This window comes from Arvicanthis niloticus, chromosome 27, assembly GCF_011762505.2.
Source record: "Arvicanthis niloticus isolate mArvNil1 chromosome 27, mArvNil1.pat.X, whole genome shotgun sequence".
In the NCBI taxonomy this organism is placed as follows: Eukaryota; Metazoa; Chordata; class Mammalia; order Rodentia; family Muridae; genus Arvicanthis; species Arvicanthis niloticus.
This window is the reverse complement of record NC_133435.1, coordinates 20,497,012-20,516,434: the sequence shown is the minus strand read 5'-3', so window position 1 is coordinate 20,516,434 and position 19,423 is coordinate 20,497,012. Positions and strand designations below refer to the sequence as shown.

The 19,423-nt window shown below is 42.3% G+C and overlaps 1 protein-coding gene across 6 annotated transcripts in view; it reads left to right on the top strand.

Annotated features, from left to right (window-relative positions):
- The window catches only part of Arhgap24 (Rho GTPase activating protein 24), a 375,083-nt gene extending 364,254 nt beyond the window's left edge, over positions 1-10,829 (top strand). For all 6 annotated transcript variants that reach the window (XM_076926341.1, XM_076926342.1, XM_076926343.1 and 3 more), the window contains 2 exons: positions 5,051-6,131; positions 9,980-10,829. In XM_076926341.1, the coding sequence (XP_076782456.1) occupies positions 5,051-6,131; positions 9,980-10,223 (1,325 nt within the window). In that variant the 3' untranslated portion in view covers positions 10,224-10,829. The remainder of the gene's footprint in view (positions 1-5,050; positions 6,132-9,979) is intronic.
- The last annotated feature ends 8,594 nt before the right edge of the window (positions 10,830-19,423 follow it).

Here is a 19,423-nt window from a genome sequence, read left to right as displayed (position 1 = left end):
TATGATGTCTCCTTTTCTCCTTCTGCCAATTAGAAACCCAACAGCAAATGAGAATATACCTTTCTTTAAATAAAAAGGTACACTACAATATATAAATTCATAACTATGTAAGTGGCTTTTTTTAATTTTTATTTTTTTTGTAAGTGGCTTTTAAGAAGAGTGTTCTTTGAGAATTTCACACAGTGTATTCTTATCATATTGTTTCCTATCTCCCAACTCCCCTCAGATCCTCCTTCCTCCCTACCCACCCAACTTCATGTTCTTTGTCTCTCTTATAAACAAACCAAAAAGAAAAGGAAAAACTCACAATGTTCATAGTCTCTTAGAAGTTTCTAATGGGTTCATGTTAGGCACATGATGGTGTGCCATGCAAATCTCATGACTTGAGTGGGCAGGTTCCCTTATTGGATTGGTCACTAAGGTATCTCTGGTTGGTTTTAGATGCATGAACAGCCAGTTGTGTCATCATTATTTTTATTCTAGCTTCTGGTCTATGTATCTTAATTTTTAAGCAGAGTATAATTGCCATAAATACACTAATCAAACAAAATAGAATAGACGGTTCCCTGTCTGATAAGCTAATGAAGTCCCTACCACCCAGCTGATTATAAAAAGATATGAAATTCTTTTGAGACTATTGCCATTTTACCATCACTAAATATATCATTATCAATAGTAACAGAAAATTATAGATAGCACACATTTTTGCTTAGTACTTTTAGTTATTAAACAATAATGAGATACCACTACAAAGTATAATGTGAATGTGCAAAATGAAAAGTTTTATTGGTAGAACAATTGTCTTCAGTTGAGTACCTAGAGCTGAGTCCATCAGGCTCCAGCAGACAGTAAAAACCATGGCCCCACCAATAGAACTTATAAAACTCAGAGGGTCACAAAATAAAATAGGCAGAGGTGAGTGTGAGAGTCTCACAGAGAAGAGGAGAGATTGACAATGGTGGGCGGGTGGCTAGCGAGGGCACAGGTAGAAGTAACAAGGATGGGTTATTTATGTATATGAGAATGTCAAAGAACACATTTAATAAAAGTTAGAATAAAAAAAGAAATAATCTGTAAAGTCATATCTATAGACTGAAATGCTAAGAACCAGAAGGAACAAAGATTGGATGCCTGGACACAAAAGACCATTGTGGTTCAACCTGACATCCTAGAACCACCTGAGAAAGAAGTCTCAACAGAAGATTGTCTAGATATGCTTGTCCTGTGGCCATATGTCTATGACGAACTTTCTAGGTTGTCATAATTGATGTGGGAAGATCCAGCCTGAAAGTGGTGGTACTGCTCCCTTGCTGGGGTCCTGACCTCTAACAGCAGAGAAAGCTAGAGGAGCATTAATCATACCTGCCTCCATTATTCTCTGCTCTGGACCATGGATGGGATGTGGCTTCTCATGACTCCTGCTTAGATTTCTCTGCTATGGGGACTATACCTTGGAATTGTGAGCTACAGTAAAACTCCCTTTCCCCAGATTGCTTTCTGCTGAGATATTTTTGCACAGCAACAACAACAATATGAAACTAGAACAATTATAATTGCACTTATATTAAGCTCCATCAAAAAACATAATTGTAGTCACAGAACTCAAAATAGCAGTTCTCATGTGGGCAAGAGGTTAAGAGCAAAAGGTAACAGGGGAAATTACCCATATCATAATTAGGTAATTTTTCCAGGACAATGTACACTTGCCATAACTCTTTGGATGTCCTTGGACAAGGAAATGGCAGCTGTATAGGTTATGGGCTGCAGAACTATAACTTGAAATGGCAGTGTATAAAATACTGCCTGTGTATCTTTAAAGGAAAATTAAATTCTTAGCCAATGCTTATACAGAAAACTGCCTGTGATATGGCTTTTTAATTTAACCTGCACAAAATGATATGAGCCAAGAGGGAGTATTGGAATGTGCAGCTTGGTGTGATTCCAGAGTTAGTTGGACTCTGTGTAAGAGGCTGGTGATTACAGCTGTTGGGACCTCATTGTCTGGGCTTGATAATTTGCATTAGCATTCCGGTAGAGAAGTAGAGGAAAGGAAATGGCTGGTTCATGCAGTAGCAGGTGCACATCATCATCACTACCGTTATAAAATGTAAAGTCCCTTTGCAGGAGACTCCTGTCATTGCTCATCCCACAGACTAGATGGGAGAAAAATGTCCCAGCACAGAAGAGAGAATATTCTGAATCTGTAGGGCTTTGACACTCACTCTGTCTGCAGCAGAGATGCTTTGCTCTGGATGCTCCCAAGCTCATCTTGGAGACGGGAAATTTATTGTCTAGTTAGTTAAATGTCACCAAGAATCCATAACTATAATAAAACACAGCAAAGCTTCAAATGCTAGCATTCTATTGATGGGGGAAAAGGTTCATTCCCCCCAATGCTAGACAGAGCCATATATAATGGTAGCTGTAAACTGTTGGAGTTGTGTCTGTCACACAGGCAAGAAATGGGACAGTGTCATGCTCGTGCCTGCAGTGCTGACGGGGTTGAAGGCCATTTTTAATATTTCTTTTATTTATTGTTTGCATATGTTTATATCTTTATATGTACAAACACACACACACACACACACACACGTTCACACAGGTTCCTGTAGAGGCTAGAAAAGGTTGTTGGATAGAGTAGAGCTGGAATTAGGGATGGTTGTTAGCACCATGTGTTAGCACCACAGATGGGTGCTTGGAACTAATCTCTTAACTGCTGAGCCATCTCCCCAGCCCAGAGCATTGTAATTCCTCTGTTCTTTTCACATTAGACTCACTGCATTAAAAATGTGATTAGGACTTCAGAGATTAATGAGAAACAGGAGCTGCATATAGCCTATAAAACATTTTTATTCAGCTTTTATTCCCTCCTGCAACTCTGTTATACAGTTGTTGGTGATTCAATAAAAATTGTCTTTGGTCACCTTGCTACAATTATCCTAAATTTAGTTATCACTTCAATTTGAAATTCTAGCATAAAGGTGTCTTAAAACACGTGTAGAATTTGGAACCAGAAGATTATTAAACTTCACCTTGGTCGTTATCCATCTGTGGCCTTAAGCAAAGACTTTAACATTTTCCAACCTCAGTTTCCTCTTCTGGAAACTGTTGCATCCCATGCCATGGGCTTTCCAGAAACGTTGGGACATAATTGAAATACTCCCACCTGTTACAGTGTCTCTCAGACATAGGGGATCATCTAGTGGTCCTATGAAAATGCAAGTTAAGACTCAGAGTGTGTCCATGCAAGCCCTGAAGTTGTGAAGTTTCCTGCTGCTATTACTTTTTCTAGAATGTTCTTGATGCTGTCCTGTGGAAGCTGCATATAAACAAACACAAACCAGTACATCTGACTCCATGACTCTAACTTTAGAACCTGCCTTTTAAACACGATGTGCATTTGATGTTTACGCGCACATAAAGCACCAGTATGATTGCTCTAGCAGCTACTGGAAATGAAAAGTTATGAAATTTGAGCCATGATAGAAATAATATGAGTGACATGGATGAATGTAACTTTTTTCTTATTTAGACTGAATTTTGATATTTAAGTGAAGTGTTGTTTGTCACACATTGGTCTGCTGTTCCCTGTCAGCCTGGGGAGCTGACTTAGAGTGTTTCTAGTAACTATAGTGTTTGTAATTCCCCAGAGTCAGCTCTTTTTTTCCCAGTGAACCAGCAAAACTTTATTCTCTGAACATCTCTTTTGTTGATGTTGTTGAGAAGTGAACATGTTTATTAGCATGTAGGAAACTTGGATATGATTCTCTTCCTTGTTGCTTCAGTGAGGCTGTTCAGTGCCCTTTCATAACAATTCTGTAAAGTCCCTGCTTTTAGTTACATATAGCTTTGAAGCCTGTGCATTGTGTGCTTGGTTGTTACCGAGTAGGTAGAGATTTGTTTAAGTCCTGGGGTAAGATTCTTTATGTCTCTAAAGAGGTTGTGTGCACCTACTGAGCCAAGTCTACACTTGGCGAGGCAGCAGTTCACAAGTTCACTCAGTTTCTGCTTGTGTTTCAGGATCAGTCAGAGGTAAAAGCTTGCAGGCTTCTAACTTCTGTCCAGAGCATGAACATAGCCATAAATGTGGCCGATGCCACCTAGACTCTCAAGAGTTTATCATAGCATACCACGATTTCATTCCCAGGGTTGTCCTTTAATATTGGGGTTGGCTTGGTGTTTGTCTGTTTCAGCTGGTATCTGTTGCTTCAGATGGAGATGATGTTTTGGGTATGCTTTATCCTAGTGTGATTGAAAGGCAGCTTTTTACCTAAAGCGAGCTCTGAATCAGATGACACAAGTTGTTGTGAATGGAGTCTTCAGGGGGAAAATCAGAGAGGTCAAATCATGGCAGTTCTCTGGGATGGGGGTGGGGGCTTTGGGGTTTCTTCCAATAGTGTTCTACCTGTTGCGGTGTCACATATAGTTGGTTGTCACAGAGAATGGAGATTGTTAGTTTTCAAGCTACGTTGATGGGATACCAATATCCATCAGTATCTGAGCAACAACAACAACAACACAGAGGTGCTGCTTCTATTGAGACTTCCCCCAGATGCTTATATCTTTAATTTAATTTAATTTTCAGAAATCTGAAGAGGTTGATTCTAAGAAATATTGTTAGTGCTTTTATAAAAATGAGAATTTTTAGAGGTCTTTAATGTATCATTCCAGCCAATGTTAGTCAGCCCTAAGTCTTTTTAATGACAAAACTCACATGGAACTACATTGTTTTGTTATATTGAAAGATAGAGCATATACACATCGTGTGTGTGTGTGTGTGTGTGTGTGTATACATGTATATATGTGGTTCTATTTAAATACACTATATATATCCCTGTTTGTTTCCTACTCTAGAAAAGCTACAAAATAAAGTACACAGCACAGACTAGATACTTCAGAAACTCTAGCTTCTATTTTTAGTAAAATCAGTAAGATCATAGGTTGTTATTAGTAAATTTCTCCTAATTATCTTTCCTCAAGAGTCCAATGCAAAATGGGAAGTTAATCAAAACTACCTCACTCAGGCACTTTATTTTCTATGTGATTACAGGCACTGTGGTGGTCCAGCAGTTAATGTCAGTGATGATTAGTAAGCATGATCGTCTCTTCCCTAAAGACACAGAACTACAAAGCAAGCTCCAGGATGGACCAATCAGCAACAACAACGATGGTCATAAGAAAGCCACCATGGGTCAGTTACAGAACAAAGAAAACAATAATACCAAGGAGAGCCCCGTCAGACGGTGCTCTTGGGACAAGCCTGAGTCCCCCCAGAGAAGCAGCATGGACAATGGATCCCCCACAGCTTTGTCAGGCAGCAAAACCAACAGCCCAAGAAACAGTATCCACAAGCTGGATGTCTCCAGGAGCCCGCCTCTCATGGTCAAAAAGAACCCAGCCTTCAATAAGGGCAGTGGGATCGTCACCAACGGGTCATTCAGCAGCAGTAATGCAGAAGGTGTAGAGAAAACCCAAACCACCCCTAATGGGAGTTTACAAGCCAGAAGGACCTCTTCCCTGAAGAGTTCTGGTACCAAAATGGGCACTCACAGTGTACAGAATGGCACTGTCCGCATGGGTATTTTGAACACTGACACACTAGGGAATTCCTTGAACGGTCGGAGCATGAGTTGGCTGCCCAATGGCTACGTGACCCTGAGAGATAACAAACAGAAGGAGCCAACAGGAGAGTCAGTCCAGCACAACAGACTCTCCACCTACGACAATGTCCACCAGCAGTTCTCCTTGATGAACCTCGAGGACAAGCACAGCGTGGACAGTGCCACGTGGTCCACCTCCTCCTGCGAAATCTCCCTCCCCGAGAACTCCAATTCCTGCCGCTCCTCTACCACCACGTGCCCAGAGCAAGACTTCTACGGTGGGAACTTTGAGGACCCTGTTTTAGACGGCCCCCCTCAGGATGACCTTTCTCATCCCGGGGACTATGAGAACAAAAGTGACCGCAGGAGCGTCGGGGGCCGAAGCAGCCGAGCCACTAGCAGCAGTGATAACAGCGAGACGTTCGTCGGCAACACCAGCAGCAGCAATCACAGTGCACTTCACAGTTTAGTTTCTAGTCTGAAGCAGGAGATGACCAAACAGAAGATCGAGTATGAGTCCAGGATAAAAAGGTGAGAAAACTTGGAAGTCATTATCACCTGGGGGTGATATTGGTGACATTGGTACTGAGTCTTATGGGACCAGATACGCCATTTGGGAGGTCTGAGACCAAATCCTCCCTTTAACCGTTAGGCAGCTCTGGAAATTTGGAGAACTTAGGTTAATTGCCTTGGGCTTGGAATTCTTAACGGAGAAAAGTTTAAAGATGTTCTCTCAAAAGCATGCAAGAAGTCGGTGAGCCTCGTTTCTGACACAGCATAAGGTCCTCTTCAATGATTATTGAATATCTGTGTCTGTATTTGAGACCCCGAGGACAGGACAGCAGTCTGCTGGTTTTAGAGTCTAACATAAGAATGTAGAATTGGAGTTTTTAAAAAGTTGGGTCAAATGTTAGGATGAAATTTTAAAAGCAAACAAATGTTTTATTTTCATTTTTTTAACCATTTATTTCTGAGAGAGTGTTTTATCTCACAGCCAACTCAGACTGGGAGGGATCTGAATGGCTTGCTAGTGTCCTCCATACTTTGACTCTCAGCAACTGCCTTGATGACTCCAAACCCCACAGCTAGTTACAAAATGATATGATGTGATATGTATGTAAATGTCTTTAATACCAAGATGATAGATGAGTGGATGATATATACAGTTGACTTTAACATATTGTAATGAGTTTCTCATCCACTGATTAATTACAAGACAAAAGATTGCATGCTTTCATAAGCTATGGATAATTAAGTATAAATTTAAATACCACTTAGGAGACTGGAAAATTACTTCCCCTGCCAAAATCTTTTTGTGAGCTTCACTAAGGAAAATGAGCTCTTGAGTTTTTCTCTGTGGTGCTATCATAATGGCAGCATTAATAAAAGATTGTCATCCCATAGCAAGGATTCTGCGATAGATTTGTGATCTGAGAGCTCCAGTGTATTCCAGACAGCGTGATAAACAGCAGAACTTTCAAACAGAGTGTCATTTCTGTGCCCTGTGCCTCTGATCTTCCTCTCCCATTGGGAATCCAGGAGAGAGGCTGAGGGCGGGGGGGTGGGGGGGGAGGAGGGCTGTTATACACTCAGGTCATGGGATGTGCAGGGACTAGTGTTCTCATGACTTTCCAGCCATTGTAGTACAGAATCATACACTTCTCTTCAAATTCCTTCTAAACTCCACCCCATCAGAATTGCAGATGGAGAGACAGACAGCAGACAGGTGGGTGCTGGGATATCTCATTTAATCTCTGACATACTTTGTTTTAAGCTTCAAACACAGGAGTTTACCTGTTCTTTCCTGCCCCTCCCATTGGTTTCCAACCTTACATTCTTAGGAAACTCTGAGTCATACTCAAAAAAGTTCATTTGTATGATATCAATTATTTAGTTTGATGATCCTATTATCTTATGAGTTTAGGATAGTGTATATAATTGTAACATATGACTGAGTATAACAGTAACATATAGCCATGTATAACAGTAACATACAGCTGTGTATAACAGTAACATACAGCCGTGTATAACAGTAACATACAGCTGTGTATAACAGTAACATATAGCTGTGTATAACAGTAACATACAGCTGTGTATAACAGTAACATACAGCTGTGTATAACAGTAACATACAGCTGTGTATAACAGTAACATATAGCCGTGTATAACAGTAACATACAGCTGCATATAACAGTAACATATAGCCATGTATAACAGTAACATACAGCTGCGTATAACAGTAACATATAGCTGTGTATAACTGTAACATGTAACTATTACTCAGACTACTTAAATCTGCAGTTCTCCATTTTTTTCTCCTACACAGGTAGAAATTTTGCAAAAATTATCTAAGTCTCATAGCATTGTTCTGGGCTTGTCCATTTAGCCTTACCAGTGAGTCTGTTATGTTTTGTATTAAATAACTCAAGGCTCCTCGGCCAGCTGAATAGATGTTCAGGGTCGATTTATATACTTATCATAAAATAACTGTCATTTTTATATTGTGGGTTTTCCCCCAAAGTCTACCTTTTTGGGACTATTGTCATGGAACATTCTTTCCTTAAAAAGTTACCAAGTGTTTCTTCCATTTCTTAACTTTAAAAATATGTTTGATTATTGATCTAAGGACATATCTCTTTAAAGTATGGCATATTTCACCCATCACCTTTGGTCTGTGTCACCTTATGTTCTCCGTTTTCTCTCTCCATGGCTTTACTGAGGTGATTTGGAATTCTTAATCTATTCCCCCCCAGCCTACCTTAACTTCTGCTTCCTGCATAATTTCCCTGACTTTAGCCCATGTGACACTGTCTCTCAGGTCAGCTTCCGAGCACTGTAATCCTCTTTTCTAAGGAGTCGAGTCTGCCAACTGTAGGCATTCATGACTAGATTTTGTTTTTATTCCCTTCCTTAGAAAGAGAAGTTATACTTCAAGGTCTTAGGTGAATCCACTAGCAGTTTTGGCTTCCCTTTCACCAGAGCCTCCATCTGTTGCCAGCTAAATGAGAGAATGGCCCATCCTCTTAGACTTCAGAGTAGGCTAACACTGCTGTGGGCTTCGAGTTACTGTCCTATGTTGCATTTATTCCTGGGTCCCAGTATCTAAGCATACTCTTATTTTAATTTTAACCTTGGCAAAATATACATAAAGTATTTATAAAATTATCCATCATTTCTATAGGTTTGGTTTCAGGGAATTTCATTTTATTTTCTGCCTGATCCTTTAGCTTTCTGGAATTTTACACAAATGTCCCTGACTCACGTGGCATGTTAATACAGTCTCTGCATAGATTATCTCACTTGGCATTTAACTAAAAGTTTGATCATGTGCTAGAAGTTGCCTTCTTAGCTATTGTGCAATTGAAAGGATTTTCCTTCGTTTTGGTTTGGTTTTGGATTCAATTTATTTATCAAAGGAAGCTTGCTTCATGATCATTTAAACTGTTTTTATTATCTGATCCAATGTACAAATTACATATAAGGCCTGACTTTTTTAAAACAGGAAAATAATGTAAATTTCAATTTTTAATTACTATTAAGATAGTAGACTAGACTTTTGAGTTGCACTGATCTGGTAAACTTGAATGAGCCCTGTCATACTTTAGCTCAGAGGAGGATTGTGCAGGTCAGCTGTCAGGAAATATATGCCACAAAGGACTAAGTTTCAATACTCTTCTTTTAAAATAATAAATATACAAACACACAGGGAAAGTAGCGTCTTCTAAAGATGCTACCTCAAATTCAATCCTTAGGGAAAGCACAGTTATAAGGATACAAAGTATCTATATCCTGTAACAGACTAACAATTTGGATGAACGATGACGCCACTGTGAATAGAAAGCAGAAAGTAGGATGCTTATTCAGCTAAGGGCACTGCTACCGTCCTACCACTGCTGGTTACCAGGTACCGGTTACTATTGGTCTTTTCATAGAGTAAGACTACATCCTCTGGAAAAGTCTATCCTTAGCAGGGGGTGTACCTCAGTAGGAAGTCATGTGATTGTCCTCCTGTCCGTTCACCTTCATCACAATTTCTCCATCCATTCAGTAAAGCTAACTTGCCACAGTGCACTAGAGGCTGCCTGTGCCTCTGCCCCTTCTGTGCTTGAGTCTCTAGCTTGTCTATTTTGACCAGACTCATTCACTCTGAAATGACAAGCAAGCACTTCCCAGAGATGTCCTAGTGACTTGCAACCACAGTGATAAATAACGGTAGCAAACAGTAAGCCGGTATCACTACGTTAACCTTAGTGCCTTTGATGATTCAGCAGGGCTCCTCCTGACTTCCGAAGCACTGTAGACAGTTTATAAAAGATGTGTCGCTGTCTCACATTTAGAAACAAACAATTCACGTGTCTCTCGTCCCCCTTCCTCTGCAGCTTAGAACAGCGGAATTTGACTTTGGAAACGGAAATGCTGAGCCTCCATGACGAACTGGATCAAGAGAGGAAAAAGTTCACCATGATAGAAATCAAGATGAGAAATGCCGAGCGAGCAAAAGAGGATGCCGAGAAAAGGAACGACATGCTCCAGAAGGAGATGGAGCAGTTCTTCTCCACATTTGGAGACCTGACAGTGGAACCCAGGAGAAGCGAGAGAGGAAACACAATCTGGATCCAGTGAGCCTTTCTCTCTGTCCTGGACCACTCCAGGGAAGACTCTGGGGACATGGGGGCAAACAGTGTTGGGGAACAGTGTGGGATCAGATGGCTGGTCTGTGTAGAGCTTCATCTGGTGCAGAAACCTCATTTACAGACATCACTATCCATATCTGCAGTGTGTACCAAAGTTATATCATGCTCCATAATGCTACTGTCAAGTGTTACAACTGGATATGTGTATAGAGAGTAGTTTCTAAAATGTCAATAAGAGTAAGAAGCATATATCTCAATGATTATTTTATTGCAAGTCCTGTATTTAAATGTCGAATCAATACATTGTTGCAATTTAGCTTGCATTCAAGCTTCACCCCGTGCACTTAACATAAGCTATTTTTGGCATCGTGTTATCATCTGCTTATTTTATAGATCAATATTTTTATTTCCCCTTTTGCCGAGGAAAGGAAGATAAGAAGAAATATAAATATATAAATATATATAAGATGAGTTATTAAAGTCAAAAGAATACTTTGTGGCTGTGCTGTTTGTGCCAATACACCTTTCCATGACCGAAAAAAGAGAAATGTACAACAAAAAAGTTTTATAAAATACAGTAGAGTCACCCGGTCAATGGCTCTTTAGATTCTTCAGTTTGGGCTGGGGAGGTGGTTCGGGGAATATGAGTCTTTGCCATGTACGCATGAAGACCCGAGTTCTAATACACAGCATCCATGTAAAAATCAGATGTAGCCTCATACGGCCATGCCTGCAGAACTGGGGCTGGAGGAAGCCAGAGCTTGCTGGACATCAACCTAGCTCTGTGAGCCTTTTCTGTGGAGGCACGGCATGCAAATCCACACATGGAAGGAACTGACGCCAGCCAAAAGCAATCATTCTGCCAAAACACAGCTTGGTGAACCAGGTAACTTACTGGGGTTGCCTAGGGGTTGTATGTGAGGGGTTCCTTAGGGGGGCCTAGATGGTTCAAATGCTGTGTCACTGAGAAGCCCCTCAGCTGGAATGACAGCTCACAAAGCTGTCCCCCTGGAGCTCCCTGCACAGCATGCAAACTGCTCAACAGCTTCCAGAGCAGTCCTCACTCTTTTATGATCTTGGAAAAATAGGGGCCTTATGACTCTGAGTTCCAGGGACTTCCTGAAACTTATAAATTATTTACTTCCTGAGTCTCAGAGAGACTCACTCCAAGACAGAGTTTCATTGCTATGCAACACCAGCCTACCTGAAAAACAGCAAGCTTTAGGTTCACTAAGAGATATTGAACTCTGTGAAATAAGGCAGTATGCCCAACACCTTCTCCTGGTGTCTATCTACATGGGTGCTCAAACTTACATGCACATGCACACACACATGCACACACACACATGCACATGCATCCAAACATAAAAGCTTTGACGTTGCTGTTTTATTTGTGTGATAATCGGACACAAGAACATTAAAGCTTTGTTGGGAAGTCTTCTTCCAGCTGTGCTGAGTGTTCACAGGTACAAATCTCTCTCATGCAGGACACATCATATGGAGAAGGAAAGGTCACACACACTGCATTTATCATCATTTATCATCTCGCATTGCTTGTCCTTCTACAGTAGCTCTCCAGAACACCTTGCTCATTGCTAGAGAATTCTTTCACATCCTAGAAAGTTGGGAAGCAATGCATAGTCATCCTTGCCCATGGGAGTCCAGCTCCTTCCCTGAGACCTGCCAGCACATGAGTGATCTACCTGTGCCTCTTTCAATCAAATCACTAGAATGCATGTCAATTTGTGACATCTTTCACCCAACCTGTTATTGTTTGGGGTTTTCTCTGCACTACACCTAACAAAGGAGTCACTAGCAAGAAGATAAGAAAAGGCAACCAGGAAGAATTAAGAAAAAAATGTGAGCAAATAATGATATAGTTGTCTTACTATTTTTACAATACCACTGTCCCTGATGATTACATGCTCATTACTAATAGTTTTTTAAATATTAATGTGTCAAGGTCCATTTTGGACAAATAGGTGAATATCAGAAATATCAACTTTCTAGAAAAATCCTGAGTTCTAATACACAGCATCCATGTAAAAATCAGATGTAGCCTCATATGGCCATACCTGCAGAACTGGGGCTGGAGGAAGCCAGAGCTTGCTGGACATCAACCTAGCTCTGTGAGCCTTTTCTGTGGAGGCACGACATGCAAATCCACACAGGGAAGGAACTTTCTAGAAAAATTTTTTCTAAAGAAAAATTTGAGGCTATTATTCTAGGGAAACAATTATGTGCGTTTTAGTGATGCAATGGTTAAGGAAAGCTAGAGCTGGGGTGGAACCTCACACTAGAACTGAAAGTCACAAGGGCAGGACTATAAATAGCAGGCCAGTTAAGTTTGTGGAATCTGTATTTTTGGAAATGCTATGTGTGTATATTTCTGATGATAGTCTTGGGAACATGATTCTGTTACTCCAGCTTTTATTAATCTCCCCACTGAGCAAGTTGCAAGTTTCTGTGGTCATTTGATGTTGGCCAGTATTTCTGCAACAAGGAACAAGGACTGTTTTTGTTTGTTTGTTTTTATCTTTTACCTTTTGCTTTTCTAAGTCCACGGCAGATACTTTCATCCAGACATCCCATAAGAAATTCAGAGTCACATTAAGCATCAGATCAGAGCCCCCCTGCTGTGCCTTGGCATGTCTCTCCAGCTTTTGTGTCGGTCCAAAAAAGCCTCAAGCATGTCCATTGAGCTACATGATGAGACAATAAAACTCAAAGGCCAGGCTATCAAACTGCCTGGGTTCAGCTTGTCTCCAGTTGGACAGCATTGTTGAATCTCCCATGCATAACTAGCTCATGCTGCAGAGCTGGAATTGCTACTCATATGACCTCGCTCTGTGATGTTAGTTACAGGCTGAGCCCATGACTGGTGTGCAGGAGGACTCAATGAATGTTAATTGAATTGTCCAACTCTGCCCAGTTCTGCTGGACAGTTGACCATACGGCTGCTCCCACCTCAATAATCTTCACCTCGTAACCTCTTCTCTTTTCAGCATTGCTAACCTTTTGATGAAAGCATCCTTCTCCACCATGTTTGTTCCAGTATCTTCACTCTGCATCCATTGTTTCCAGGCTGCCTTGCTACCTCATCCTTTGATTCTAGTTTGACTTGGCTAATGACATGTGATAAGTTTCACCTATGTTGAAGGCTTTGACCAACAGAGCATCCTTATCTCTTACCAGTTCCTGTAACACTCCCATGTCAGTTCATACCTACCTATTGTTTCTATGGCCTTGTTTGTGTTCCTTCTTGGTGGAATAGCCCATATTTTAAGAGTGAATTCATTGTTCATTCTGTTAGTTTAGGCAAAGAGGGAAAGAAGGCACACTATCAAAGAAATTTTAAAGCTTTCAAATACTCACATTTCAGAAGGCAACTTTCAAGTTACTCCTTGAGCTCAATTAAAGGTAAGTTAAATCCCAAGACTTTCAACTGGTCCCAAATCTAAGGGTAAACTGGTGACAGTAACCTTCTTTTTTTTTTAGCCCAAACTACCAAAAGCTCAGATACAAACACACAATAACTAAACATGGTTAATCATTTCCAATCTCAAATCCTTTCTTGAATTTGACATGACTTGGAGTAGTTTATAAGTAACTAAGAACTTAAAGCCAACAGTAATATGATGAGATTAATTATTTCTTCCTTTGTTGGCCTGAGGAGGTGAAATCCAGCTTTATTTACAAGGCACAGGCCTTGGGATTGGCTTATCTTTAAGTGAGCACAGGCCTTCCGGGCAGAACATCATCTGCTTGTCCACTACTTGCTCACTACTCACAAGGGAGCCACAAGGTTCTATGTTCTCAGGTGCATCTTCCTATTTCTGTCTCCTTAACGCCTTCTTACCCTTTTATCTGGAATCTTCTTCACTCTTCTGGAAGGCGTCCTAGGGTTGCTGTTCCAAATCTTACACTGCTTCTTCCACAGAGTAAATAGTTCTCCTGATAGAAGAAGTTTTCTGTGAAATTCCCTAGAATCTCAAAGGAGAGAAAGTTTTCTTTTTGTGTCTAATTTATATGTAGCTCTTTTTCTCTCTCTTTATTTCTCTCTCTCTCTCTCTCTCTCTCTCTCTCTCTCTCTCTCTCTCTCACACACACACACACACACACACACACACACACACACACTCGCACACACACCATCCCACACTGAATAAGAATCATTTTAAGGGCCAATGTGGTAGAGAGAAAACTAAACAGAGACCACAGTAGACCTCCCCTCAGGCAAGATTCCAGGAAGGGTAAGTCTCTGAACTTGTCTCAGCTGCTGGTGTCATCTGTGACTTGGAAATAACTCCCATGAGGTGCTGAGATGGTGATGATTAAACAGACCATGTGCATCCACTGATAGCTCAGTTGGTGCATGGAACACCTTAAGAAGATACAGTATTTTCTTACCCTTCAATTTCTTACCATCCACAACTGATGGTCCCTCCTGTTGCTCAACTTTTAAGTTTTGAGGAATACTTTGCTAACTGATTTCAGAGGCAGTGGCCATGGATCTCATGGTCAATGTGGCCACCTGGTTTTCAGCTAAAAGCAGAGAAGTCATCTAATATAAGCTGATATAAGAATTGTTCCGAGCCCCTCCGTGTCCTCTTCGCCCGCAAAAGAGACACGTGAGGCAGTGTTTGGGTGGTTACCACAGTGAGGCTTTATTCTTGTATCAGCAGAAGCGGAAAGACCCCAAGCCCAGAAAAGGCACTGCTATATGTACCCTAGGATGGCATGTTCACTTCTGATTGGCTGTTCACTCATTACCCATAATATGCCCCGGGATGGGCAGTGACTTTGGCGCGCTTTTTGCCTTTTGCACCTGCGTAGTTAGTTGTTTACTTGTGGGAGGACAGGATGCCCGCGCCATCTTGTAATGGTGAATGCTATCACGCTCACGCGGCTCCTAACATCTCCCCCGATCAATTTTATTAAGATGGAACAGCCTTTTGCCTATCAAGCGCAGCACCAACTCAGTGAGGGAAAGCAGAGGCCTGATCCCCTGTGCAAAATGAGATATTGTAATGGGTTTCTTCTTTTGTCGTTATGCAATGAGTAATACTTCCCATACCCATCTTGATGCCTTTTGATGGGGAAAGGGAGCCTCCGCCCTGGGGTGCCACCAGGGGAGGAGGTTTCTTGGCATCAAACCTTTGTGCAATCAGGCATACTTTTGGGAAATCTATCCACACTAGTGGAACATTCCCTGTCTCATACCCACTTGCAACACCTCTAAATATTCAGGTACCACAGTTATTCAGGCAAGGGCTGGCTAGACTTAGACCTCTCATCGACCCAGTGCAATGGGCTGAACCCTTGGGGTGCATCGACTGAGGGTCTCAGTCATCAGATACTTTCTTAGCCTAGATAGCCAAATTTCAGGGGAAGATGCTTGCTCAAGGCTACGAGTACTTGGGCCATAGTGACCTTGTCATGTTTTTGTTGGGCTCTGAGCTTGCAGACCAATCATAACATGAACACTAATCCACAACATAGGGCTGCACCAAACAGGCCTATCCCTACCCTTTAAGAAAGAAAGAAAAGGCAGAGGTAAGCCAAGAAGTAAAATCTTCAGGGGTAACAGGATCCACTCGTGTTCCATCAAGGCTCAAGATCCGGATCTGCAATTGCTGCTGTACCTGGTCCAACTCCCCAGTCCAATTCCCTTGTAAATAAGCAGAACGATTATGGCTTTGAATAAATGTATCATTCATAAATCTCAGAGGTGTAATACATAGATGTGGGGTTGCTGACACGCAGCTCATTTGAACCACATCCGTGAGCTGCTCCACATGGGCTTGGAGCAAATCAACTCTCTGATTAACCAACAGAATGTCTGATGCCAGGTGTGCGTCCACTTTCTGTGGAGTGGTCGAAGCCTCAGAAGTCCTTTCTGAAATTTGATTAACAACAGTAGCTGCTGTAACTTGATTAGCCAAGGCTGTGCCAGCTGTCACAGCTGCAGCTGCAGAGATGGTAATAGCAGTGATAATGGCTGCAGTTATATCAAAATCTCTCTTCTGTCGAAATAAAGTCAAGGTCCCAGACGTCTGAACGGGGATAGGGATCCATAGTGGTATACTGGCTATTAGGGCCTGCTTATAGACAAGAGCAGACCAGCTCTGGGACATAAAGCAAGTTACATTGGTACAAGTTAGCAGAAGCAGCGCCTTTTAAGAAGACAAGGGCATAGGTTTTGGAAAAGCAGATAGGATAGCCATCTAAATTCACTATATATACTAGGAACCCGATTTAGGAGAGTCCAAATGAGAACTGAGAGCGTCTGCAGATGAATCCTTTGGGGGTCATTTTCAGGAACCGCGAGTCGCCTCGTCAGTTCTGAAAATTGATCTTTCTCCATAGCAACATGTAGACCCCACTGTTCCAAGGTGTTTAATAATAAGGAGTATGAGGTCTGTAAAGTACTTAAATCCTTATGACACATAATAATGTCATCTGTGTAATGGGCCAGCAGCAGCGAGGGGAATTGTTTCTTAATTGGCTTGAGGGCCATTTGTACATACAGCTGACATATAGTGGGGCTGCTGGCCATGCCCTGAGGCAGAACTTTCCACTGATATCTTTTATCAGGTTCAAAATGATTAATAGTAGGTAGTATAAATGCAAATCTTGGTCTATCTTGTGGACACAAAGGAATAGAGAAAAAAACAATCTTTAATATCTATAATTATGATTTTCCATTGCTTAGGCAAGGCAGAGGGTAAAGGCAAGCCTCTTGCACAGAGCCAAATAGTCTCCACTTTCCGGATTTCTTTTTAATGACAAATATGGGTGTATTCCAGGGAGAGGTAGAAGGTTCTAGATGACCGAGCTGCACTTGTTCTTTAATTAGTTTTGTAGCAGCTTCCAATTTTTCAGAGGATAGGGACCACTGAGGAACCCACATGGCCTCCTCTGTGAGCCAGGGTGTGGGCATAGAACCCTCAATGGCAACTAGGGAAAACCCAGGCCTTGTCTTCCTGTGTTTGATTCTTGTGAGACAGGATCTAACCTTCCTTGTTCGTTCCTGCCAAGACCCTTCCCTTCTTTAAATCCCATGCTCTTCATAATGTTTATAGCTTGTGGGGAGTATTCACTAGTCAGAACTAGCTCTAGGTCTTGTAAAATGTCTCTTCCCCAGAGATTGACAGGGAGAGGAAGCACATAAGGTATAAAACTTCCTGTTTGACCCTCTGGTGCCTGCCAAGTCAACAAGCGAGAACTGACTGCGCGACTGGCCTCGTATCCCAATCCTTGTAGGGAGTGGGACGATCTTTTTACAGGCCATGCCTTAGGCCACCAATTAGAAGAAATAATACTTTTATCCGCTCCTGAGTCCAGAAGTCCAGTAAAGTTCTTCCCCTCTATTGCTAACTGTAAGGTGGGTCTAGTTTTAAGGTCCACCACCAGATGAGCAAAGTCAGTTCCTGAGGAACCAAGCCTGTGAGCACCTCTAAGCTTCTCAGTGGATGGAAAACAGTCATGCAAGCTTGGAAGGACAACCAATTGAGCAATCCTGTCCCCAGGGGAGATGGAGAATACACCTTGTGGGCTAGAACGGAGAACTTGAAGTTTTCCAGTATAATCCTGATCTATTACACTGGGGTGTACTACGAGCCCTTTTAAGGTAAGAGAGGAGCGGCCTAAAATAAGGCCGACACTTCCCCCTGGCAGGGGGCCTCTATAATCAACCGGGATTGGCTGCACCCCCATGTGTGGCATTAGTAGGAATCGGGAGGCGGAATGGAGGTCCACTCCTGCGGAACCCCTTGTGGCTCTGCAGCGAAAAGAGTCCCCTGAGTGTTCAGCAGTGTCCCATATCTTTTGGGGCCCTGGGATCTTGGGCCCTATATCCGTTTTTTGAAAAATTTTCTTCCTTAATGGCTGAGGGATTTGGAGGGAGGATCTGACCTCTTATATCTCTAACAGAGCGGCAATCTCGAGCCAGATGATAGCCCTTTCCACACCTGGTGCACAGTTTTGATGGTATTTGATTATTTGGGCACTCTTTCTTCATATGTCCCGCCTTCCCACAGGCAAAGCATCGGGCCATATGTTTTGAAGGGAATTTTCCATGATTCTGACCTTTAAGGAGGACTGCAGCCATTTCTAAGTTTGCTGCTGCAAGTCCGGCATTAGTAAGGGGAACTCCCAAGCCGAGACAGACTCTTAACCAGTCTTGTAGCCCCTTGGCTCTCCGAGGAGCAATGGCTGCATGGCATTCAGCTGTGGCATTTTCAAAGATCATCTGTTCTATCAATGGCATTGCCTGCTCTGGTTCCCCAAAGATTCTGCCAGCTGCCTCAGTCATGCGGGCCACAAAGTCAGAGAAAGACTCATTAGATGTCTGAATTATCTTGGACAAATAAAGGTTACTGCCTTCCTTCTTAGGGAGGGACTTCCATGCCTTTATTGCAGCTGATGCTATCTGTGCGTAGACCTGGCAGGGATGAGCGGTCTGGTCGTTCACGTGTACGCCAACTCCAGCCAGCATGTCAAAAGTCCATAATTGCTGTCCCTCAGTATTTGCATTAATCCTGGCTTGTGCTTGCAGTGCCTCGTGCCACAAGGCCTTCCACTCTAGGTATTGGCCCATATTGTTAAGTACCACCTTCACTGTGTTCTGCCAGTCTCCTGGTGTCATAGCAGCTGCACTTAATCTCTCCACTTGGGATATAGTAAAATTAGCCCCAATTCCATACGCACATACTGCCTCAGCTAATTCTTTGACCTGTCTATACTCTACTGGGGCATGGACACGAGCGCCTTCTGCCACTTCAAAGACCAGAAATGCAAGCTGTAGTTGTCTCCGATCTCCTGGGCTGATAAATGAATTAGAGGCGCTGCCCAAGGCATAGGCCGGAGGCAAGGCCAGGGCCGAGGGATTCAAGGTCTTTCTTAGTCTTATCCCAGAACGGCTATTTTTTGCATAGGCAGCTGCTTCCTGCTCTAGGCTCTCTTCCTCTCCTTGCATTAGGTCTTCCTCAGAGCTGCTAAGGTCTATGAAAGCAGGCTTCTTAATGGGGTACAGGGGGGTCCCCCTGAACTCCACTCTCTCTTCACCAGCCGGTGAAGGGTCCTTAACCTTAACAGGCCCTGCAGTGGCCCCTGTTCCTTTCGAGTACTCTTTCCTATGACCAGGCTCCTTGGCCTGCTTCTGTTGCCTAGGCTTTTTTGCCTGCT